This window comes from Bactrocera dorsalis, chromosome 1 (assembly GCF_023373825.1).
Source record: "Bactrocera dorsalis isolate Fly_Bdor chromosome 1, ASM2337382v1, whole genome shotgun sequence".
Taxonomy (NCBI): domain Eukaryota; kingdom Metazoa; phylum Arthropoda; class Insecta; order Diptera; family Tephritidae; genus Bactrocera; species Bactrocera dorsalis.
The window spans coordinates 110,633,768-110,660,409 of NC_064303.1; the positions used below are offsets into that span (position 1 = coordinate 110,633,768).

General features: G+C 38.9%; 2 protein-coding genes and 1 long non-coding RNA gene across 3 annotated transcripts in view; 2 read left to right on the top strand and 1 right to left on the bottom strand.

The window, feature by feature from the left end:
* LOC125775774 (uncharacterized) overlaps positions 1–26,344 on the top strand; it is a 45,775-nt gene extending 19,431 nt beyond the window's left edge. Inside the window, exon 3 of the long non-coding RNA XR_007421374.1 lies at positions 25,505–26,344. This is a non-coding gene — a long non-coding RNA (uncharacterized LOC125775774). The remainder of the gene's footprint in view (positions 1–25,504) is intronic.
* LOC105230793 (rutC family protein UK114) lies at positions 2,287–3,434 on the top strand. The gene is made up of 3 exons (XM_049446419.1): positions 2,287–2,494; positions 2,694–2,923; positions 3,237–3,434. The coding sequence occupies exons 1-3, from the start codon at positions 2,430–2,432 to the stop codon at positions 3,350–3,352; spliced, it is 411 nt and encodes a 136-aa protein (XP_049302376.1). The 5' UTR covers positions 2,287–2,429; the 3' UTR covers positions 3,353–3,434.
* LOC105230792 (lysosomal aspartic protease) lies at positions 14,381–15,734 on the bottom strand. Its single transcript, XM_011211771.4, has 2 exons — positions 15,645–15,734; positions 14,381–15,571 (listed from the first exon to the last, which is right to left on the bottom strand). Exon 2 carries the CDS (start codon positions 15,557–15,559, stop codon positions 14,474–14,476), a length of 1,086 nt encoding a protein of 361 aa, XP_011210073.2. The 5' UTR covers positions 15,560–15,571; positions 15,645–15,734; the 3' UTR covers positions 14,381–14,473.
* Positions 26,345–26,642: the final 298 nt, after the last annotated feature.

Sequence of the window (26,642 nt, forward strand, 5' to 3'; positions counted from 1 at the left end):
CACTTCTGGTGGTTCAAGTTTAAAACTAGACAAGGCTCCCACACTCAATGGATTCTTGGAGCTCCTACGTAAGCTCCTTATTGGCGGGCGGTTGCAGCAGCAGCTTAATTAGTAAGCAGGCAGTCCGTAGCTTCTCCGAATACCTTGCATTCGCTGGGTCAGCGATATTAAAACTAGGCTATTCGTGCTGTTGTCTTCCTGGAACTAGTTTTAACTTCAATTCCCTTGCTAGTGCTAGCCTTTGCACCAGCTCCCTCCAGCTTTTTTGCAGGAGATCCGGACTCTTTCAATTATATTTTATTATTTTTTACATTTGGGTTCATATTTTGGATTCACAAGTGTATGGGATAGTATGTCCGCTTGTGCATGGCTCCCGTAAGTTCCGTTTGCTGCTGGGCTGTTTAAGGACTCTTAGTTAGGTTTGCCTATGACATGGGTCGTATGGTCTTTAATCCAGCCCTTTCTGTACCCCTATAATAAGATCCTCCATCTGGACGTTCTGCTATTGAGGAGCAACGAACTTCAGATCAGACCTTAAAGACCGAACTGTTACCAGCCCGTCTCTGCCTACGTCGTAATATTGTGTCTATTACCAGCCGGCAACCTCGGGGAGCATTCAGCGTTTCATTTTTGCAAACGTCAAGTGCTAACTTACATAAAATTTACAAAATTACCAAATTCAGGTAATCTTAGGGAGCATCTGTTCTGCTTAAATCTAATAATTATGACGGCAATCCATGTGCCCTCTGTGAAAAATATCCAGAACTTTTGAACACATTAGATGAGCCGTGACCTTTTAATGCTTCTCCAATAATTCATGAATATATTTGGTACAACGTTATAAATAATATGTACAGCGTTTCTCCGGAAAGTAATAGGACTGATTTTCTTCCGCCGCGACTGTACTTCGGAACGTGCGCACACCGACTGGATTCGGTAGATGGCGTTCCTAGCTAACGAACGAGCGCCTGGTCAGTTGTTTCTGAGCACCTGGAGAGTGAGGACAAACATTTTCGCCCGGCCTATTTCTGTAGATTGTGCAAGCCGAAAATGCAGCCTTCGTTAGAGCAGAGGTATGCGATTAAATTCTGTGTGAAACTCGGTAAATCTGCGACAGAGATGTTTGATATGATCAAGCAGGCTTACTCAGATGATGCTTTAGCAAGAAGTGGTGTGTTTCGGTGACACCAGACCTTTTTGGAGGCACGGGAAGAGGTCGCTGATGAAGACCGTGCTGGGATACCTGCGACTTCGATAAATCGACAATGTGACTCGTGTGCGCAAAGATTTGAACTTAGACCGACGACTAATTATTCGGCCGGCATCCCAACGCTTCCGCAGGTGCCCTACAGCCCAGATGTGACTCCCGGACTTTTTTTCTTTGCCTGAAAAGGCCGATGAAAGGCAAGCATTTTGAGACGACAGAGTGGATCCAAGCGCACGCACCTCGGCTTTCAAGGCTATTCCGGAGAATGCCTACCGTGACGCCTTCAATTCTTGGAAATCGACGCAGAAGGTAGGCTCCTTTGAACGTTTTTAAAGAATTACAACGATTGGTGCAATAATTTTTTTTAAATCGACTTTCCGGACAAACCTTGTATGGGGTCTTCCGTTAATATAGTTTTACCTGAATAGAGCAGAGCTTAGCAGACTTACTGTGGCCCAAACACGAATTGAAAACACCTTGTTATTCACTAACCTGGACTTGTTGGAATTGAAGGGAACTTCAATTACTTCATATAAGATAAGATAGAAACTTTTTTTTACTTAGTTTCAGTGAAGATCGGGAATGATCGTTTTCAAGTAATATGTTAAGCGACGAACACTTGTGGCCTTTATGTAAATGTATTTGCAAATTTCATATACAAAATACAACAATAATAGCAATGTGTCTATTAATATGCATAATAATACTCTCAGCTTCGTTGATCTTTGCATGGGGTGAGGATGTTTTGAACAGCCAACGTACAGGCAATAATTTTAAAGAATACGTAAGAGCTAATCACATATATTTAATAAAATCAAATACAAATAATTATCACATAATTGTCTTAAAAAAGGCGATCCACTATGAAGATGGATGAATGCATTAGTGCTGATAAACTATGGTATGAACAAGTTTTCATAATCACAATAACAATTCAACAAGTGCTGAGAGTGAGAGCCAGTGAGCATAATACTAAAACAAAAATATGTTATCAACAAAAAACAACAACAACAAGATTATCATATTCTCCACATGTCTCCAGCGACAACAAAAGCGACTGCTGGCACGCAAACACATGTATACGATAGACAACGAGCCGGACGAGCGCCACATGCGAACAAGTGTATACCTATTCAGTCAGTACTCAGTGTTCGACAAGTGCGGAGCGCAAAAATACAAAGTTCATATTATCGGAAAATAATACTCAATTATCGACAGAAAAATGTCCAGAATCGTGAAGAAATTGGTCAGCACCGCCAACGCCGCCAAGCCGGTGGCACCGTACAAGTATGTTATAGGGAGTTATTACTGCAATTATCAGCGCATTGGTAGCGACCAGCGAGCATTAAGAACATATTGACACTTGTCAAAATAAGCCATTAAAATTATTAATCTTACAAGCGAGCGTTGACCACCAGCGCGCCACCAAATGCACTTACGTATGTATGTACACGAACATTAATTATTCTTTCTGCTTCCAATGCAGTCAAGCGGTCATTGCCGATCGTACTCTCTATGTATCCGGTTGCTTAGGCCTGGACAAAGACACGATGCAACTGGTGCCGGGCGGCATTACGCAACAAACGGAGGTGGCCTTGAAGAACTTGGTGGCCGTCTTGGAGGCCGCCGGCTCTAGTGTGGATAATGTGGTCAAGAACACGATATTCGTAAAGGATCTGAATGACTTTGGCGCGTTCAATGAGGTGTATAAAAAAGGTGTGTACACACGAGTGGATATATAATTTATATTTCAATTTTTTATCGCCATTATAAAGCAATCATTAATTGTCGCTTAATTGCCGAAAATCGAAAAACAAATATACTTCAGCTTATCAGTTTGATCAATAGTTGAATAGTAACAGCATTTAGCGCAACTGTTTTGACTTGCTTATGGACGCGTTTATTGTTTATGGCGGCCGATTTCATACGTGGTGATACTGTGTGTCTCTGCTGTCTCAGTTTGTGCGCTCTTTGCTGCGAAATGTCTCCACTAATTTTAACTCTCCCTTCTTTTATTTTATTTTTTCAGTTTTCTCCAAAAACTTCCCCGCTCGCAGCTGTGTACAAGTAGCTCGTCTGCCACTCGATGCTTTGGTCGAGATCGAGAGCATTGCTTTAATCGGTGATGTCGTTATTGAGTCTTAATTTTTAAATTCGTTACAAATTAAGTTTAAATAAAAATTAACTTTGTTGTGCAACGAATTTAATAAATACAAAGTTTCTAGTATTTTTTTGTCTATATTGTTGTTTCGCTTTTTCAGATGTGGATCCAATTCAATGCTCCCATTTATGATGACTTTCTGGTTAGTTAAAATTTTTATGATGCGCTAATAAAATTAAAATAAAAAAAAAAACTGTTAATTGTTGTTATTGATGATACCTGTTGAAATCCGGCAGGAATCTAACTGCAAACGCCTAGGCATTTTAAAACTTGTTACGAAAGCTTAAACTTTAGAGATTTTGGCAGATCGAGCTAACATTAAGGATAGAGATTTCCTCTAGATTGTTGCCAAAAAAAAAAAAAAACAACTAAAAACTTTAACTTCGGCTGCATCGAAGCTAATATTCCCTTCACAGGTGCATTTCTTTTAGTAACTATGCGTCCTCTTTGTATGGAAGCTATATGCTATAGTAATCCGATCTGAAAAATTTTGTGGGGATTATGTTATTACTTTAAGGGGGGAGCCTGCTTTATAGGCTTAAAAGATCGAGTTCTCTATAAATTTCGTACATTATTAGTTTATGTGATTACCTCTTCCGTCCTCTTCAATCGAGGAGATTGAAATATCGGCGGTTATTTTCACTACAGAGAAAACATTTTTTTTTACAAAAATGTACATACAAGTATATTACAAAATATTGGTCCATTAGGTCATATGAAGGTTGAGAAATTATAAGCGCCAATATGCAAGGATTCTTTCACGTATATCTAAGGTTAAATAAATATTTGTATATTACCGAATAAGATGAAAAGCTGAGCTTGTCATCGACTATCAATAATAATCCTTCTATTAACAAATATTTACATAGTTATTGGTTGCTATTAGAGAGAATTGCATTCACCAATTTCTGTTTGTAAATATTTGGTAACATGCATAGGAAATTTTTTAATGTAAATACAGCACCTAGATATGGTTGGCTGGTTGAAGAGGGAGGTGCGTGATCGTAACCAATTTAAGCCTTATCCACCAACTCAGTGGATTTGGTAAAAAAAACCTGTTTATTTTCCATTCCAAATGTCTCATGCGGATGAAGGGTTGGTTTCAGCGTCTCATTATTCTCCGCGCATGCTGTTAATACTTGACCTTAAGGATAGGTGTCCTGTGATAACCTCTATAATGATTCTATGCTTTCTTTTGCCTAGAAGTAGGACCTTTTTGGTCTGTCTACCATCAAAACTACTTCAAAGTTATTTTGCGGTATGCTCTGTGTTGTTAGTGGTCCAAGACCTGAAATGTTCCTCTAGGGTTTATTGCTTCAAACTATCTAACTAAAATAAATAAGTGGGAAAGGGAGTATTTGTCATCCTAAAATTTGTAGAGAATTCTTACAGAAAAAGTTACCAAAACAATTTAATTTTTTTCTATTGGATAGTCGGAGAAGTCTTTTTACCATTTTTCCGCTAGAGACATTATTATATCTGTGTAAAACTTTTCTGGTTTCTCGGCGAAAAACAGCGACAAGTAATTTTCAAAGGCTTCTCTTGAAGCCAATTTTACTCCATTAAGGGATTTCTGCATTGGCCGAAACGAATGGTAGTTCGATAGTGCAAGGTGCAAACCTTCCTAGGCAAGGTCTCCCAGTTTTTGCCAAGTCATCAAAGATGTGTTTGAGCTAGCATTGTCCTGATTGAAGACGAAACCCTTTCTGTTGATCAGTTCTGGCTGTTTTTTCGATTGCTTGCTTCAATCGCATCGGTTGTCGACAGTATACTGTAGAATCAATCGTTCGACCAGGCTGAAGTAGCTTATAGTGGATGATTCTTTTCCAATCCCATCAAACACTCAACATAACCTTTTATGGCGTCAAACTTGGCTTTGCGACCATTTGTTGAGCTTCACCACGCTTGAACCATGATTTTTTCGCACATTATTGTCGTATTTGATCCACTTTTCGTCTCCGGTTACCATTCGCTTCAGAAAAGTTTCGATTTCATTTCGTTTCAGCAAAGGATCGCAGATGTTAGTTCGGTCCACTGAATTTTTCACAGACAATTCATGAGGTACCCAAATATCGAGTTTTATTTTTTGTAGCCAACCGTTTTTAAATAGTTCAAAACTGTTTGATGATGAATGTTAAGTTCCTTAGCGATGCCATGCATGCTTATGTGACGGTCCTGGTCAATATTTTTCATAATTTCATCTACTTTTTCAACGATAGGTCGACAAGAGCGAGGTGCATCTTTCACATCGAAATTTCCAGAACGTAAGCGAGCGAACCATTGTTGTGCTACACGAACTGATACAGCATCGTCTCCGTAAACTTTACAAATTTCATTGGTGGCTTGCCTGGCATTCTTCTCTTTCTTTATATATAAAAATTTCAAAATATAGCGAATTTCTTCACTATTGTCACTCATTTTTGAACAGCTGTAACTTTTTTTTCGACTTCCTGAATTTATTTTTTTTTTGGTTAAATCATGTTTAAGATATCACCTTTCCAAACAGTATTGTGTATGATACAATGTGATTGTTAGTACTGGAGATAGGCGACAGCAACCACATCTATTGACAAAATACGAAAGGACTTTTGCGACTACCAAAAATTTCTCTTTCGTTTCCGCAAGTATATGAATATAAAATAAATATATGTATGTATATGTCTATTTCTATTTCCCAAAACATCAAAGAAAATGCCTACAGCTTTCGGCATCGCCTACACTTGGCAAAATTTCGACTTTCACAGCCTGTCGCCGCCTGCGAAATTATGGCTTGACACATTAAACTGAAATGTTGAAAAATGCGAATGAAGCCAAAATATGCATTTTAATGTTGTAATTAACAAAACTGTTTACATGCGCACAATATACAATGTAATTAATTTAAATCGCCGCTTTAACTCGCAATTATGTTCCATAAATATGCGCCGAAACATGCGAAACACATTTGCCGAAAATTTCGAAAAGTTCGACACAGGAAGCTTAAACACGCATGTGTCGTGTTGCTGCGACTGTTTGTCTGTTTATGGATGCCTTACAGCGCCCACACAGTGGGTGATCGGTAAAAAAAAAGAATAAAAGTTTCAAAAAATGAATAAAAATTGTAGATGTCCTAAAGGTAAGAGCGTGGCGAACACAATGAAGGTTGCACCTTCAGTGAAACTGATGCAACATGCTGTTACCGTTGTCGCTGCAGCACTTTCATTACGAAAATAAACACAAACACTTGCGTGTTATGCACAAAAATTAAAAAAAAAAAAGAACGAAATATAAAAATTTCAATGATTTCGAGAACTGCTTACATTTTATTCAATAAAATTTTTTAAATTATCTTAATTTTTTTGGAATTTTTTTGGCGACTCCAGCGTGATATATGACACATTGCAAACGTTGACAATGATGATCTCTTCACCCACAACCAATTAATTTGATCATTACGTTGATATAGTGGACGAGCTAAAGGATATGACAATGCGCACACAAACGCATGCGCACAGTTGCCAGCATAAGAGGAGCATGCATGTTGATGGCGAAGAATGAGAAATAACTTGGCCGACTTGTGAGCATTTAACTATATAATATCGAATAAACTTATTTATGTGCATGTATGCATGTGTCTTCACATGCAAGCTTTGGAGCATTGGGATAACCATTGCCAAGACTGCGAGATATCCATGGAATTTTTATGATTATGTTGGCTGGTGAAAGTGCACATAATTTACAAGAATAACAACGGCACACATGTACGTGCGTGTGCGTGTGTGTGCGTGCGCGGCAAAACAACAAACTTGCAATATGCACAAATGAAATGTGAAGCCCTTGACGTGGCCACATACATATATACATATGCACATGCATTTGTACATAAATGCCATAAAACGTCTTATCATTGCGCATAAATTGGTGAATTGTATTTACTGACATTCGAGCGAGAATATTCGGCAAATTAATATTGAATTAAATTTTATCGGCGTTTACGATCCGCTTAAGTAACACATTCGGCTGCTTGTTGCATTCGCACACACATATATACCCACATTTAAGCACATGTGCCAAGCTTCGTATTTTATGCTCGAAAGTACGGCCGAACACAGGCATGAACGTGTAATAAAATCCCAAACACAAGCATCGGCACTGCCCAGTAGCCTTAACGTTTTCCTGCTATCTCATCAACCGATCTCAAGCAGAGCGATTGAAGTGGGAACAGTGTTTTGAGTACAAACAAATTTGGTCGACATTTTTTTTTAATTTTTAAAAATTTTATAAATTACCGGTTACCGTTTACCTGTGGTATTTTAACTAGAAATCCTTTCCAATAATTTTAACGTTTTATATAGCAGGATTTCTCACGAAGCTTACAGCTAACAAGCTACTTCATTATCAAACTCATTTGGGTGCCCTTTCACAGCATAATCACTGGCAACTGTAAAGCCGATGAACTCCCTTGCTCATATAAGAATGGTACCGAGTTCGCGTCTTGCGTTCCAGCACCGAACCAATGTACCTCGAGTGGACCTATTAGACGTTTACTAGTTGCTGTGCGACTGCGAGAACCTTTTGATCTAGGTAGAGATCACTTTACCGCAATCGTAGTTCCTACTGTTCACTGTCCAATAGGCATACATGTCAAAGTTTTATGGAAGAGGGTAATGTGGAATCATTCAGGCACTTTTGCCTCCGTTGTTCAGCCTTTTGAAGACTAAGGTTATTATCCTCGTAGGATTCATCTTAACCTTTTTATATCTATTCGACCCGAAATTCCACCATTTTAACAATTTTGTATTGAGTTTCCACGGATTCAAGTGCAATGATATGCAAATTTAACCAGTTGAGCACCGGAATCGTTGTTCAGAGTTTTACATATTTTATGATGACATCGAAAAAATTTTTCGCTATCGTCGAATTAAAATGGATCCTTTGGAGTTAAATATTGTTTGTTGATCTCGGTAAAATTTTTCACTTTTTAAAGAACCATCGTATGGGAATGTGTATTGATATAACATTTACGGTTATTTCTCAGTATTGTTTGAGCTCCGTTCCGATCCGGTAATTGTGATGTCAAAATGTACTACATAATGGAAATCGGCGAGGTAAAGATTTGTTGATTGTCCAGGAGCTAAATATTGCACAAAAATTATTTGGAGCCATATAATAAAGACTGGATATGAAAAGAAGCTCTATGTATAGGTACGATTACCAGCTATTAATCATCAATTCTGTTTCATCTGAGGCGGATGCTTTTGTTGATAACTAATTGTGGTGAGCTAGGGCAAATAGTGGATTAACGGTCAAGACGATTATGCTAATTTTATTGGGTCAGAATGAAATTACTAGACCAAGCTCTTAACGTGAGTTTGTACTGTTAACAATTGGTCCCTTTGAAGGAAGCAATCGACCGGAAGTGTCCAGCTTTGGCTAATAATAGGAGTTGTTTTCCATGAAGACAACGGCAAGCCACACACATCGATAGTGACTCGTCATAACCTCCAGGAGCTTGTTGGGAAAGTTCTTATGCTTCCTGCTTATAGATTAGACCCGGCACAAAGTGCATGTTACCTGTTCTTGTCTATGACGAATGATTTCTCTGGTGAAAAATTCGTCTTGAGAGAAACTTGTTGAACTTGAAACTAGCGAATGAGCAGTTTTTGTTAACAGAGACGAGAGTTTCTATGATAATGGTATTATGAAAATACATTCAAAATGACAACAGATTTAACCAAATAAACAGTTTAATGCAAAAATGGGAACATTTACTATATTGCTACTTTTCTGTCTCCTTTGCTATGTGCTCACTCCAAGAGCTTTGGGAGTCCTAAGAAGCAGTCCATAACAAAGAAAAATTATTGAGCGAAAAGTTTTCAGATTTTCAATTGTGACAACCCACTGTGCCGCTTGACCCGGCTGCTGTTCAGTCCTCGAACCCTTTGCGTGCACACATCCGCGAGTGTGTACATATGTTTGTGCAATTGTTTACTGTTGCACTACCATTTTCGCTGTCTTTCATTGCTTTTGTAAGCGATCTTTGAGATTTCACTGTTTTCTCTTATTTTGCGGGCAATTTATTTATTTGCACGCAACTCTTTCGCGTATTAATTTACAATTCGCCAGCAACGGGCCGCCGCCGCTTGTCATAATTAAATTATTATTAATAATTTGTGGAGATTACGTGAAGGCTGCTCAGGTGCGCCCCACAATGCCGCGTTGGCGATGCGGTGGCAGCAAGTGTGCTGTGCGCTTTTTAGGACCACAATTAATACATGTATATGCACATATATGTGTGTGTGTAGGTATGCAATGCGCCGTAAGTGTTTCGACATATCGATGTCCACAATCGGAGGCAGGGCCGACCACGCCAGCAATATGCATATTTAATGCTGACATATGACAGTGAAAAATTTTTAAACAATCACAAGTTAATCACTTTTTATTAATTTCACTTAATTGATTTTTACATCCTTGTCTGTGTGTGTGTGTATGTGTTTTCAAAACCCAAAACAGCAAGCTGCTTGCAACATTGTCAGCATACATTGTAGCTGCAATAAATTGCGGAAATTGAATGCACTGCTTATGTACGAACGTATTGTGAAAATACAACAACAACAACAATTTTCTGTCTACAACAACAATAAGCTGCGCCAAAATCAGCTTTGTTTCTCAAATCAACGAAAGCAAATAATGCCACAATCGACACTTGTGAGCGCACACACACACACAGAAATATTGTATATCTGTGTATGTGTTTGTGCTTGCCACCATCCAATATGGGGCAATGGTAAAATCGTGCAACTTGCAACTTGCAGGCCCAGCAAGCGCCTGCCTTGCCGCTGTCCTCATGCCAGCGAGAGATTTTTGTTGAAAGCGCCTTGCATTGCATTGTAAGTGGCTCACCAGCAGCGGCAGCAGCAGCAGCACGATTGGCGGCTACCGTTACACTATGATGCATGCTACGGCGCATCAGCGCGCGCAAATGTTCACAACAACTAGACAACTAGTGAATAGTAACTAAGCCAGTGGTGGCATGGTGGTGGCGATGGCGGTGGCAGTTGAAAACACCGGCACCAACCAACAATCACTTTGCCGCTTTGCTAACGCTGCTGAGGTGATGATGATTTATGCAATGGCATCGTTGAAATTTAATATCAAAAACGTTTAACAGCTTCCTGTTGTTGCAGTGTGAACAGGAGCCGCCGCGGCGTTGCCAATGATGATGATGGCATCGCTACTGCCTGCCAGCCTGCCTGCCTACCTACCTGCTTATTGATGTTGCTGCTGCTGCAGCTATTGTTGTTCTTGCTGTTGCTCCAGCACAATGTTGCGCCGTTGATTTCTCATTTCACCGCGCTGATTTTGAGTGGGAATATTGAAAAAGCGTGATGACGCGTAACGATTTGATAAATCTTTGTGCAACATACTAGTTTCTTACAAAGAAAAATGTTTGTATGTATGTGTGCTTTATATACATACATTTATTTCTTTGTTTACAATAGTAAGTCAGAGGCGCGCGACAGCGCCTAATCTTGGGGAGGGATATTTCGCCTTCTCACTTTAGCTCACTTTCAAAGGAATATTCTTTGGCTACCCAGATGATACTTGGCCTAAAGCATGAAGTCGTGAGCTCCTTGAATCATATATAAAATAATAGTTTCTGGTCACTCCCAAGTGAATAGCACTCAGAAATTGTCCTCACTTGCGTGAACTTCTATACATGGCTCCACCACCAAGACAATTGGGGTCTCTTGGCGTTATACTTTCACTGCCATCCAGCAGGCTGGAGTAATGTTGCTTTCATAATTTTAGTATGCTCTGGGCATTAGTCAATAAATCGCCCCTGGCGGTTCTACAAGAGTATACACCGGTCTTGAAACCTTCTGTTAGTCGTGTGCTGTGCCGCATCTTTTCGCAGAATTGTCGAGTATCGCCGCTGTCGGTCAGCTTGTCAACCTCTTTGTACTCACGCATATCGGCCTCTCTCTTGTTTTGTCTGCAAATACGTGTCGTTTCCCTCTTCAGGTCTCGGTAACTGTCCCATCCCCCACGCGCTGTAGTCATTAATAACGTTACTAGGTAGGCAGTCTGATTTCTCTCCGCTGCGTGCCAACTGTTTTTTTTTGCCTTTTCCGAAAATCAATAGTTTCGTTTGCAGTTGTACGTAAGGAGCTTGAAATGCCTTCCCTTATAATGAGTTGGTGATAAATGCTCTTAGAGAACAGGAGTGCAAGTCGTTGTGTTTGCAGTTTCTCGATGTCGAACCTTCCTTGTCTTTGCGGCAACAAGATAGTGGTCCGGGTCAATGTTAGGACCTCGGAGTGTACACACGTTTAAAACACTGAAGACGGGTCTTCCGTCTATCATAACATGACCGATCTGATTGGTGGCTTTTCGATCTGGAGACAGCCAGCGAGTTTGATGAATTTTCCTATGCTGGAATCTAGTATTACAGACTATATTTCGGTTCGCAGCGAAGACGATCAGCCCCAACCCACCCATATGGGGATGTTTCATCATGGAGGCTGAGTTGACCGACCGTTGAGCCAGAGATACCTTCTTTGCTCACCCTGGCGCTAAAGTCGCCAAGCACGATTTTGAGATCATGGCGGGGGCAGCTCTCATAGAAACGTTCCAAGCGCTCAAAGAAGACATCTTTGATCACATCGGCCTTCTCTTCCGACCGGGCGTGAGCGCAAGTCAGCGATATGTTGAAGAATTTCGCTTTGATGCGAATTGTGGCTAGACGTTCATCCACCGGAGTGTATGCCAGTATTCGACGACGAAGTCTCTCTCGCAACACGGATCCCACACCGACGCAAGGACGTACTTGCCTTAGTCCTTGTCCCGTCTATCGCATTTCACGGACGGCAGTGATGATAGCCTTTACTCTAACGAAGACATCAACCAGCTGGGCAGCGGCACTTTTTCAATTAAGGGACCGGACATTCCAGGTGCATGATCTTAAATCGTAATCCTTAACACGTTTGCGGGGGTAGTCATCAAAAGAGGGGTCTCTAATGTTAATTTATTATTGATAGTGGTCAGTAAGTGAACAGCTGGTGTGAAACATATACATATGTATATGTTCAATTCGATACCAACGGCAACTAATAAAATCAATTAAGTAGGCAGAAAACAAATTTCAAAATGTTTATTGTTTAACTGAAAATACATGCTTTTATATTAAAAATTTAAATTATTATTAAAATTCGAAATTTTGGTCGATGTGTCTGTCGTTTTTGTTCAAAACTCCAACTCTTTACACAAATTTAACGCCGCAAGAAATAACAAAAATTCCCATATCATTTACAAATCACTCCTAAAAATACCTCAATTCATATAACACATTAATTAGCTATGAGCTGATATGTCAAACAATCAAAATCGAGAAGAAAGTCATGCATACTTTCGTTGCTTTTACAACTCACTCGTGAGGAACGTCATGGTTTCCATGCAATAACGGCGCTGCAGCACTGTTTTCTACAAACAAGTCGAAAAAATGTTGCTTACAATTAAGCCATATGCGCCTTAAAATGTTTCGAAATCTTTTACAAATCTACAAAGCTAGCCAAAATGCTTGTGAGAGAACCCTGCCGGCTATGTTGCCGCCTTCCCAAGCAACGAATCAAGCCAGCAAGCAAACCAGCGCACCAAACCCAAAACAACCTGCGGCGATTGCTACACCTGAAACGTTTGAGCTAATTAACGTGCAACACTGACAAGCAGCTCCCCACGTTTTCCTAATCCTTCTGCTTCTTTTATTTCTTCGAAAAAAAAAACAAAAAAATTCAGCGCAACATTGTTGCTGCCATTAAAGTATAAAGACAAGCACATTCAAGCTTGGCTTATAGATATGTTTAGCTGAGCTTGCATGTAGTTGGTGTTGTTGGAGGAGGTGTAGAGCGAGAAAACGAGCAGCGTAAGTCATCGCTCGCATCAAGTGCAACCACGAAATTATACAAATCACTTCAAATAATTTTTTCCCCGACAAATGAAATGTAGAATTAGATTAAATCATTTAAACCGCAAATCACGATTTCAGATTCTCTCGTCTATTGCGTCTATTGTGTGTAAGTAATAGCTCGAACGAGCACAAAACAACTTCGATAAGAAAGACATAAGTCTAAAGCTTACAGCGGATCCAACAACCTGTACAAATGTGGCTCAACTGTGCTCACCATCTGTCTCGCCAACTCGCAGACGGTGCTGCACATTACCCGCGACAGCTGAGGCTGACGGCTTGATGGATTTGCTAGCGAGTTTTGGGCGTAATGGCTGCGAAATCACTGTGGTTCGCCAGTTAGCAGGCAAAAAAATACGAATATGTAAGTTTTTATATAAAGATATAGATATGTGCTTGGTGGTTTGAAAGACAGATATCTTATTCTTCGTAAGATATTTGAGTACTTAATATCGCAAATAAAAATATATTGTAATGTGTAACAATTATTTTAAGAATCTCCGATTGGAGAGTAGTGAATCGAACAAACTAGACCAGTTGTTTGAACAGTTTGGCAAGACTTGTAAAGCAACCTTGCACTAACTTAACTTTTCTCTTGTGATTCAGTTATATTAATAGTAAACTTAGCCGTGGAGCTCTTCCAAGCTTTCAAGCAACTCATTCAAAGCCTTCTTCTTTACTGGCGTAGACATCGCTTACGTGATTATAGGCGAGGGAGGATGCGGTCAGGTGTAGAGGGCCACGCAAGTTAGGAAAGTTTTCTGATAGCCATTGGGTGTGGCCAGAAATGATTCTTTTACATATGGCTGAAGTAGCTCACAACTTCCGGTCCTAGACTAAGTATCCTTTGGGTAGCGAAAGAACATTTGAAAGCGAGCTAAAATGAGAAGACGAAACATCCCCTCTACAGGGTTGTGCGCTGGGCTTGGGACCCGCCACGTAAAAAAGGCTACCGATGAAAACTAATCGACTGCCTCGGATGAGAGACTCATTCAAATCCCCAAAAGCTATTACATACATATCTCTTGATATATCTAACCGGTAGTCATTAGTCGAAGTCAGAATCAACATGCAAAAAATATCATTTATTTATACAGTTTATCATTTAAATTTACTTGGGATCCCAAACAATATCTTCACAAAATCACTATTCAAACAATTAAGCCAGCGTTGCCAAACCAATACGCTTATTGGCCATATCGAATTCGGTATAGAAGCCACTCAAGAAAGAATCTCCTAAAATCCAATAATCAGTGGTACTCTTTTGAACGTCAACCAGATTTGAAGGAAGTGCATAGATCGTGCCGCCAATCACAAATACCATATCCGGCAAAGATTGTGAGGAATTTTCAAAAACTTCCATGAAAAGCTTGTAAGCACCATCAGGCATAAGTATTACACTGCTGCCAGTATCTACAACAGCTTCACAGCCATCCTTGCATAACAAGCGTTCACCGAATTGCACGGTATCCATTTTGATTTGCCAACGATCTTTCTTCGTGATTTGCACATAGTTCAAGTTGCCTTGGTAACGCGATGTGTCTGAGCCACCCAATATAAGTTCACCACCCTGAACGGACGAGCCATTTGTTGCGAAATATAATGAGAATATTTCCTGTTCCAGCAACTTTTGCGACCACATATTGTTGAACACTGGCGTAACATCGTCCACAGCGAGCGTTGGAAAGCCCATGCCCAAGATACCGTCAAAACCCAGTTGAGTAAACGAGTCATCAACCTCAGTTACGATTTCGGCGAAAACTTGATTCTCCACAACTATACCAGCCACGCGTACCGTGTCCTGTGAAAGATAACCAACTACGCCGCCTTGACTATAGTCCATATAAAAGCCTGTACCGTTGGCGACGTAGGTGCTGGACGCGCTAGAGTTGTATTTTTGGTGACTGAGACACGTTTGACTGCAGGCGCTGCATTTGACCGAAGGCACCCACAAGTTGGAAGAGCCGGTGTCGAAGGACACGAGGAAATCCTGTGGCGGTGTGCCGATCGTAATTTGTCCATAATATTGCTTGTTCGCTTGATTGGTCAGTGGTTCATGGCCTACACTGGCATTGGCGGTGGTGGTGACTGCGTCCAGCGCATATTTGGCGCGCACGATTTCCGCCTCGGCTGCCGAGTTTTCGGGTGTTCTCTGGTAGTTGGGATTCCTATAGATCGGTATGCGCTGCAAATCGGCCGCGGCTAAAGTTGCGCATAGCGCTAGTAATAGAGTAGTCTTTAACATTTTCAGTTTTTGCTGCGGCGCAAGAAGAAGAAAATAAAGTGCTATTAAGTGTTGCTGTGTGAATTTACTTATTCAATTCACTCACCTTCAAACCGTTGCTCTTAACAATTGAAACAAAATATACAGCACTTCTCAAGTTCACCGCTTTTATATACTTCTTGTTATCGATTTTTTCTTATCATTTAAATATTTGTTGTATTTATAAACAAAAATGTCACAAATTTTATAATCGATGAGGCTCCCATCGTTGTTGTTTATATCTAGATAGAAAAAAAGAAGGCGTGTGCAGCTTAATCGACGACCTGTTTCCGATTAATCGTTAAATTATACTTAGTTGATATTAAAAAGACTATAATATATTCGTGTATTGGAAAATATGATCGTTACTAATGGATTCTATTGTGCACCGCCTGAGCTCTAAACGAGCATTTTACACCGATACTCTGAAAGAACTAAATTTTTTTCAAAAATTATTTTCATAAATTCATCAAAGGTTGCCTTACAATTAACACTTTTTATAAAATATATAATTAAATCTCTTATTTCTCCCATATACGTAATCTTCCAACCAAATCAGTTGAAGCTGAAAATAAACCAGTTGAAAAATATGTCTACCGATTTGATTGATCACTTTTCGATATATTTTATAATAAAATTGCAAGATAGTGATAAAAAGTCTTATGCTTAAAAATTTAATGATAAGAAAATGCATTTTCAGTACACTTCAGCTTGTCCACTCCCAATTTTAAAGCGACCCGGTGACTGACGGTCTCAATTCATAAAATCAATTGATGAATCGAACAAACAATTTTTATTTTCGCAAAACCTTTGTGCATAAAAAAGCAAAGTAAATAAAATGAAATGCATATTAATGTAAGTAGGATTTTTTATTATTAAAGTAAAAATTAAACGAAGAAATATTTTGTAATTAATAGTTAAGGTGAAATAACAGCTAATCTTAAAAAGGTTTTAATAGCTAGTAGGATAAGAAAATATGGTAAGATCTAAAACTTCTAAGCAGTGAAATAATTATTGACACAGTTACTGTTGACTGACGTTTCTACGAGTATTAGAGTAAATTATTATTTTTTAATATCTATTGTGTACTACTTGTGTGCTACTGGTGTATAGTTGTCGATCTACTTTTGACGTTACCTTTCCACACAGGCCGCGGCATACTAGAAAATGCATTTAAAAACCCTAACACACATATTTGAAAAGTGCGCTTTAAAATATTTGGCAATTTTATTAAAAAGAAACCAAAATAACTGAAAAAACTGTGTTTAAATCGGACACAAAATTACTAAGCATATCCCTTCTGTCTGTATATACAGGAACTAGTTCTTCAGTTTTTGTAATATCGATTGAAATTTCACACACGTCTTTTTCTCCCACAAAAAAGATGTTCCTTTGTCGGAACCGTCGATATCGGACTCCCATAGCCATATGACCTGATCGATCAAACTCAAATCCTACTTGTTTTACTTGACCGGATATCTTCACCAAGTTCAGCATAGAGAACTATTCAAGAGAAAGGTACAAACTCCAAAAAAATTGTTCAGATCCGACTACTATAGTATTTAGGTCATACAAACTGAGCGATCAAAATCAAGTTCTGGGAAAGTCATGTTAATATAACAGGTCAATTGAAAAGTCCCTGGCCTGACATATAGATGGCGCCACTAGAATTAAATACATATGATTTTTATTTAGCCTTAACCTTCAAAAGGCGCGTGTATAAATTTGACAGCTGTCGGATCATTAGTTTGTGAATTATTTTATTTTGAGGGAAGCAAATTTTGTTATTTTGAAAAAATGGATAAAAGGTATAAAATATTAGAATTTTTAAGGGAAAAAATACAGTTGGAGCAAAAACTTGGCTTGACGACGAGTTTTCGAGGAAAATCAGCATCAAGGATTGATATGCAAAATTTAGACGTCGTGAAATAAGCACCGAAGAGGTTGTTACCGACGTAAATATAAAAAAGGTTCAGAACATAATTATAGTATCTGCTAATGTCAACTGATTGTATACATCCATATCATTCACATCATATCATGAGTAAGTTCTGTGCAAAGTGGGTGCCGCACGAGCTCACTTTTTACCAAAACCCACGGCGGGTTAGTGATTCGAAGCAGATTTTGGAGATGTTCAAGCGTAATAGACCCGAGATTTTGCGGCAACATGCATCCATCATTTCACTCCGAAGTCCAATCGACAATCATCCGAGTGAACTGTATACGATTAACGCGCTCAAAAGCATGAAAAACGCCACAGTCGGTTGGCAAAGTTATGAGGTCTGAATTTTGGGATGCGCGTAGAATAATTTTTACTGACTACCTTGAAAAAGGAAGGGTCATCAACAGCGACTACAACTTAGCGTTATTGGACCGTTTGAGAGACTACATCGCCGAAAAGAGGCCGGATCTGAAAAAAAGACAATGTTGTTTCCCCAAAACAATGCATCCTGACACAAGGCAGGGAAAGTTATTGCAAAAATACATGAAATGGGCTTCGAATTGCTTCTGAATCCACCGTATTCTCTAGATCAGGCTCCCTTCACCTATTTCCGTGACTATTTCCTGTTCTCAAATCTCGGAAGAATGCTGGCTATGAAGAAATTTTAGAGTTATGATCGCCAAAACTGTGGTCTTTTTTATTGCAAAGAACAAAGGCCGGGGACTTTTCAATTGACCTGCTATGTGAAAGACATTGTGTTTTCATTAACGTTTTATTCATTTTATTTATTTTATTTTATTTTAGTTTATTTAACTTAATTTAATTTTATTTTAATTTATTTTATTTTATTTTATTATTTAATTCATTCTACTTTCATATTTTCTTTTGTATTCCTCCTCAAACTCGCTCTATTTCCCACATTGCTTCGATTCCCTAATATGTTGGCAAGTAATCTTCAAATTTATCGTGTAATCTACCAAATTGCTTATCAGTTATCAGATTTCACGATCAAAAATTTCTCACCAAAGTAGCGATAAGAGAAATAAAAGCCAAAAACAGAAGCTCTAAAGCCAAAGCCACCCACCCAACCATTTTCACCGGGCAGCTAAAATCGCCATAAGCAACCAATCAGCAGTTCAATACAAAAACAAAAAACAACAATGAATATCCCATATTTGGCGCTGCGAAGTAAGTAGAACAAATAAACATGCGTATGAGTGCATGTATGCAACAACAACAATGCTACTTGCCTTTTTGTTTCTAAAGCCAGCAATTTATAGCGTATAGCCGCACAACAACACCGACAACAACATTTAATAACAATACAACACGATAAATTTCAATTACACTTTATTGCCCTTTTACTCCACTTTTGCGTCTTACCAAAATAGGCAGCTAAGCTACGCCAGTGGAGTTTTTACGAATAAGCTTAGTTTCACTACTCAAAGTGTGGTGCATCAATTGATTTATTGATCTATCTATCGGCTGTTACTGCGGCTGCTGTTTGTTTTAATTTTATAGCCGAATTGCAAATTCCATCAAAAGGAAACTTAACGCTTTCATTCGGCTATGCATCCAGCCACCCAGACGCCCAGCCAGCCATCCATCCATCCATCGACTTATACCAACAACTCTGCATCTCAATGCGCAGCATTCACCGTTGACCTCTTGAGCGAAATTTTATTGTAATGTTAGTAGTTTTTATTGGTACACGTATTTGGGGGTACCGACATATTCAATTTTCTTGAGCATTTCAAACGTGTGTCTCACCAACGTCCATCGTCCATTGTGAAAAAATATATATCTTCATATGTACTGTCAATATTCCACCACGTAGGAAATTAAATTGGGTTTGAAACCTTGAGCTTTTGTCTCATCAAAATTTAGGAACTCTTGCGTTTTCCCTTTTCAACAGAGGTTAGATTAAGTACGGTTTAGAGCCGCCGGAGATCACAAGTCTCATACTATTTTCGACCGTTGACATCCCGGTTCTTTGTAATACGAAAAACTACTATGTTACATGTGGATTCCTATGAATCAGCAAAGATTTTTGAAACTTCCAGTTTCTTCGAAGGTATGAGATCCAAAATATTTCACCCTCAGTCCAGCCAAAGCTGGATAGTCGAGGAAAAAGTGTATATATGTTTCTACCTCACTTTGTAAGAGTCAACTTTACCTAAACCGCTTGTCGATCGAAAGTAGAGCTGTCAGCCACGAAGTGCTTGTTGTTGATCCATGATGACCGAGCTCACGCGAGGTCCAACCGTTTAGTGTTGAACCGCAAAAGAATATCGCGGCTCTGATCCGTTGAAAATAGTACTATACTCGTATTTGGATGCTTGTGTCCTTTCTTGCAGATTTATGGGATATACTGTTTCCAGTTGTATCTCAAATTAGTTCGATTCAATTATTAAAGACACTAAGCACTCCATTAATTGCCTTGGACGTACAGTTAGCTATGTAGCCCAGGAAAGTATAACCGCCTGTTGTTGAAATGATGGACGGAATCTTAAGTAAAATGTTGGGAACTCATAAGTGGAAATAATCATTCATCAAGGTAGTACGTTCTGTATCAAATTAAGGCTTAATGTGCTCGACCTCTCTGATAACCAATTCATAGTAGGAGATAATTAATTGAAGAAGAAGAAGAATAACTTAGATCCTTACCAAATTCCATAACATTTCCCATTGGGTAAATCAGCGTTTTTTGTAAATCTAACTCCTCATCAACCTAAAAACGTTAGCGTACTTGGGCGCACATATGTGTTACTTTGAGTGTAAACTGTTGGACGCCTTTGAAGCTGCGCCGATACTGGGTCAGCGCCATAAGTAGTGGTAGGCAAAGAAAAAATAACAAAACACAAGTCCGTAAGAAGCATACGATGCCGCACATTGACGAAGGAGACAATGTGGCAGCACGTAAGGCAGTTGCCACAAAGCCACGCAGCTAAGCTGGACATGCGCAGTCAAGCGATGAGAATGAACACTGGCTGATGGATCACGCTGATGGAAAATGAACTTAAAAGCGAATACGCATAGAACACATGGATATACAAAGAAAAAGTATATATGAAATAAAGATGAGAGAATGGTTCAATAAGTACTTGGACTCAGTGCCACTTGGCTGACGCCACTATCATGTCATAATTTCAGTCTCGGACTCTCAATTTTATCTTGGCAGGTCTGTGATTCGATCCACATCTTGCATGAAAAACTGAACACGGGAAAGTTTTCGGTGGAATGGTTGAAAGCACTTCCCCGTTTGGCATTTTTTGACCACCAATGAAACATTGATCTACTGCATCGCACAATACTAAGGAATAGTCGAAACTGTAGACTTCTGCTACCGAACCTGCTCCAAAGAAGGGGAAGACAATCCTATCGGCCACAGTTTTCGGAGAGCTACAAGGTGTGATCTATATCGGTTACCTTGAGAAGAGCTAAGCTGCTGCAAGGCTCTTAAAAGGCTTTTTATTCTCTACTGGAAAAAGTTGCTTGTCGGGTAGAAAGTTGTACCCACCATGGATGCTTATTTTGCTTATCTCCAGAAGTAGCTGGCCTAATCAAGCGCATTGAGCTAACACGAGCCTTTATTGAGGTAGAAATCGTCATTTTTCGAAAATTTTCGTTCTTCTTTTGTAGGCTAAGTACTCATCGGACCGCCCTCGAATACATCACTTTGTGTGTATGTGAGTGTACGCGGGCACTTGCGTATGGCTTAGGAATGCGGTGATTATTTTGAGTGAAATATTTTAGAAAGTCTCAATGCGGCTGCGGACGGTGACGGCGGCAATGTGTCATGACATGGAAAATCAATCATGTCACAATTTCTCAAATAAGATGTTGACAACAATTCGGATGTCAGAAAGCAATAATGTTGCACGGTCGCATATGAATGCATGTATGAGTGGTCTCTGATTTCACAGAATCATGCATTAGGGCATGCATGCGGCATAACGGCGAAATGACTCACCCGAGTGGCAGCAATTTTTGTTGCTCACTTTTTATTTGTTTGTGTTATACATTTCGCACTTTGCTGAACCAGAAATAATCAACTGGCGGCAGCGTAACGGGCTTTTAGCAACATGTTGCTGCGTGTGTTGACAATGCGCACGTGTGCTGTTGCTGTCGAGAGACAAATGTCAATTGCTTTGGATATGGAAAATTATGCCACCGACCGCAATATAGGGTAGCTGGCGGGAAGGTTGTAAGGCAACAGCCGTCGGCCACACCCAAAATGTGCCAGTGCGCCACTTGATCCTGGCGCTTGCTGGTGGGCCAACAGTATTTGCTGTGTGTCTACGAAGTTGCTCTATATTTAGCCGCCGTCGCGGTTTGTTTGTCCACAGTCTTTGCCATGATTTAGTTTTCAGCCATTATTTATTGTGGCTGTGGCACCCCATTGCGTCATCCTGGTGGCAGTGGCACTCGCTGCCAAAGTAAGGCAAAAGCGACAATCTGCAGCCATTTCCAGCCAGTCACACTCAGCGGTGGGTGGTGTCTTATTTTGATTTTGTTGCAGGCATATTGTTTTTGTTTTCTGGTCAAATTTCAATATGCCACTTGCAACTGTAACGGTACACGACCGGCTGTTGCATGCCGCGTATAACTGGTTACTTTTTAATTGCACGAAAATTATAAATCTAACGGTTGTTGTTGCTGCTCCAGTAGTTGTCTTGAGTGAGCGGAAATTTTCGGTTGCCAAAAAAACCCAAAAATTGCAGTCTAAATATTGTTGTTTGTAAACATACGTAAAAACTTATAGATATGTATGTTGGTGCACGGGTGAAAAATCAGTCCGACACCGCCTGCCAGGTAGCCGCGGAAACAGAGATGTTGAAGACCACCCACCGCCGAAAATCTCAACAAATTTGCACTGCGGCGCTATCAGCGCAGGCTTCGGGTGCAAAGGGCAATCGCTGTGGCGATATATCTATGTATGTATGTGTGTATCATTTATAATAAAAACCAACAACAACAAGAACTTTTTATATGTCTGTCTTTATGATTTATAAATATTATTGTTAGACCAATTTTTCCATCATAAAAGTTGAGCTGTTGTTCCTTAAGTGATTGATCGTCGATCGTGGTTATGTTATTGTTCCTGTTGTTGTAAATTTACTAAATATCGATTATTTTAGCGGAACGTGATTCGCCTGTTAGTTTCTCATTGTAACTGTAGTGTACTGTATTCCAACTTTGTTAAAGGAGAATACAAAAGATGAGGTACGTACAGATGAAGATCTAACCTTGAAAACGATGACCAGAACCTTCAGGGAGTAAATGGGGCAATCGTGGTGCCGTTAGGAGGCGCTGATTTTGTGTTGGTTATATGGTAAACAGTAATTTTGCTTTAAAAGGTATAGGAATTTGTAACCCTCTTGTTAATGTTATGAAATTCTCATTGAGTTTTGGGGTCACTGATTCATATCACATAAAACAAAACTTAATCAAAATATGTGTTCATTTTCATAAGATGTTTTAGAGCTTTGGCTTTTAGTGTTTTATTAAGCTATCATTATTTTAAGTTGTATAAAAGTTGAAAACCAAAGGTGAGGAAAGTGTGGTATGAACTTTAATACTTAGAGGAAAGCCTTTTGGCTATCCTTCACCAATTTCTTCCGAAGAACTTTCAGTGGCCATCAATCAGCTGATGAGCTTCAATAAAAGCTCTCAAGAAGATTTGTTTAAAACAGTCATTTAAGCTTTAAAGTCAAGCCTTTTAACTTGCATTTTTCAATTTCTTCCAAAAATGTTTCAGTGCCTATCAATCAGCTGATTAGCTTCCATAAAAGCTCTCAAGGGTTCTGTTTAAATCAGCCTCTTAAGCCTTAGAGTCCAACCTTCTGACTTGCCTTTTCCAATTTCTTCCGAAGAAATTTCATTGGTTATCAATCAGCCGATAAGCTGCCATAAAAGCTCTCAAAAGTTCTGTTTAAATCAGAAACAAATGAAGTTTCGTTATGATATCTTAGCCTTGCCAAATAATTTGTCGGATGCATTCTTTTTCTAGCTTATCGAACTTCCTTAGTTGGTGTGTATGTATAACTCCAAGACTATTGTAACACCGCGAACTTGTATTTCTCTCGCACTATACTTCATAACAAACAGCTTCCGTCAATAAACATTTTATTTTATTGACTTATTGATATCTTTAAAGCTCTTCACAGATGCCAATTGCATACAAGTTGTAATTAATGGATCGATTACTGTATTGGGTATTTGCTGAAAACAAATTGGCCAATAGTAAATTAGTCTACATGTACTGCCTGAAGTCGTAGATGACCATTCCTCTTACATGAATATGTATATTTTTATCTGCATTGCCTTTGTAAAGGCGCCCGCAAATTAGTAAAACAACACCTGACTGGAGTTGGCTGCCAAATCACATAGCGGTGGGCGTTTTAAGTGAGTCCAAGCAGAAGAAAGAAAGCTAGCAAGCATGTTAAGTTGTTTACGATGCAAACGGTTTGAAGAGTGTGGGCGTAACCGCCGCAGTCATATTACAAATATTTGTAGAATTGACTTGTGGCAGGGGCACCAATCGCATATGTATTTAATTTGTGTATTTAAGCAACTAAAATTACGGTAAATTAATTCATTCTATGCTGCAAGTAAAAAAGAAGACGAGAAAGAAAGACACCATTGTGGTAGCCTTTTTCCCGATTTTCCAAACACATTCCATTTTTGGTAGCACATGCTTTTTGCTGCGAATGGCAATGCGCTCTCACGCTCACGCTGCCGGCCTGCATGGCATGGCGCAGCATATGCACGTGATCTTGACCACCAAACAAATAAGCATTTGTGAAAACTAGGCGAGCATCAAGCAGGCAAATGAAAACACACACGAAAACTAAGGTGCGCGCTCTACAAAACCCTTTTTATGGCATGATCACGTGTGTGAACCCAGCACTCTTTTCAGCTCAACTTCGGTGTGTATATTTTGACTATTTTTTCCTTTTATTTTTTCATACTTTTTCGATTTGTTATTTGTATTTGTTTGTTTTTGTATTGCCATGTGCACTCTTGACCTCGGCATCATTGTGTCACTCAAAAGCAGATTTATATTAATTTCGGCAGTAGATTCTTATTTATTCTTATGTATTTTGTTTCATAATATAAGATTTCTTTAGAAAAGATTACATTGTTATCGGTTATAGCGTCTTAATGCATAACATGTGATAATTTATTGTATAAAATCTATTTGTTTCCCTCCAACGACCCGGTCGGAGGCCAATGACTCTTTCGTTTACCTCTAGCCACTTCCACAACCAAGAAGTGAAGACCCTTTTTACCGTTAGCGAAGTCAATAACCTTAAGGTGACCCTTCACGAGGTCAAGGATTCTTTGTGCATGTGTTTTTACATTTGACGAAGTCCTCCTCCCGGAGGCAATCTTTGGTGAGATAATGATACTTTTGTTTACCTTTAGCCAGGTCAGCAACCCTGAGTTCAATGATTTTTGATTAGTTCAATGGTGTTTTTGTTATCCTTTAGCCAACCACTATAGAGCTATTACCTTTGGTAAGGCCAATGATGTTTCTGTTTACCTTTAGCGATATCAACAACCGGTGGTCAAAAACCATTTAGTTTACCTTCACTAAAGTCAACAACCCGAGATCAACTACTAGTTTCTGTACCTTTAGCGTGGTCAGCAACCTATAGAGATGCACTAAAGTTTCTGAATTTTTTATATGCCTTTCATACAATGATCAGATGTGATATTAGTTTTAAACAATCTTCTTCATTTAATTCACTTGAGGCAAACTGATAAACAGATGAAGAAAAAAACTATTGTCCTTGAACACTTTCACATTGCAGTGGATTAGGCTGGGAAAACATTTTTTAACCATTGACCCATATTTCTAAAACCCTAAAACATACTTTAAGCCTAATATATAATTTTTTTCTCCATTGACTCATGTTCTTAAAACTCTAAAATGTTCTTTAAGTCTAATACAAGTATATCGTTTTTTTTAATCCTAGACTACTCTAACCTCTGAATATACAATATGGAAAAAATCAAACAGTACTGCATTTTGTTCTTTATTAACACATCTCATACTCATGAGCATTGATAAGTAGAATGGTGAAGGAGAACGGTTCATTTAAGCAAAACAACAATATTTCTGCAAACAAGTGAGCGGCGTGAGAGCAATGCACACAGTCATCACATAGTATTCTCATTGGAATGTGGAAGAGTGCTGCTGAAGTTGATATGTGGGCAGATGTAAACAAAAGTGCGTGTGCAAAGGTCAATTGAAATCTAAAAGTAAGTGTTAAAAGAATTTACAAAAAGTGCACATCAGGTCGAAGTTTATTGAAAATAAATATTGGTTTCAAGTAAATAAAAGAAATTGTGAGATAAAAGCATCAGAAATAGTTGTAAGTGCTTAAAATGTTGTGATTTGTTGAATAATTACACTTATTGCCGCTGCTGCTGCGGCCATGCATTCGGTTCGGTTGTGTTCGTTTTCGTGCAATTTGCTCGTTTTTTTAAAACGTTAGTACGTTTATATAAACAAGTGAGAAATTAAAATAAAATCATTGAGAATTTTTAATCTGGTTACAAACGGGTGATGTTTTTTGATTTAGTTCAATTTTTAAATGAATTAGAAATTGTAGAAATCAGTGAAATGCCAATGCCTTTGTGTTTTTTTGCCTTTGCATTTGTGTTTTTTGTTTTGATTCATGTGTGATTAGTTGCAATGGATGAGTGAAGTTGACTGAAAGGAAAACCAATTGCAAATTTATGCACTGGTGAGACTTTGGTGAGTACACACAATATTTTTAACATAGAAAATACAGGACCTAAAATACATAAGTAGCTGGTTCAAACATATGTATATATGTGCATATATAAAAACAATTATATATTCTACATAAAAATCGCCTAGTTATAAATTACTTTGTCACCAGTATACACCATAAGCCCATTGAGTAACTCGACTGTCATTTTTCTATACAAGCAATTTTGGTAATGAAACTGTACAAATGTGAAATCTAAGATTTACTATATCAATCTCATGATAGTGGTACGAATAATGCTTCTAGGTTAAAATACTTTAGTACAAATTCAGTTGAAGTCAACGAAACTGCCTTTTTCTTTACCCCTTCATGAATG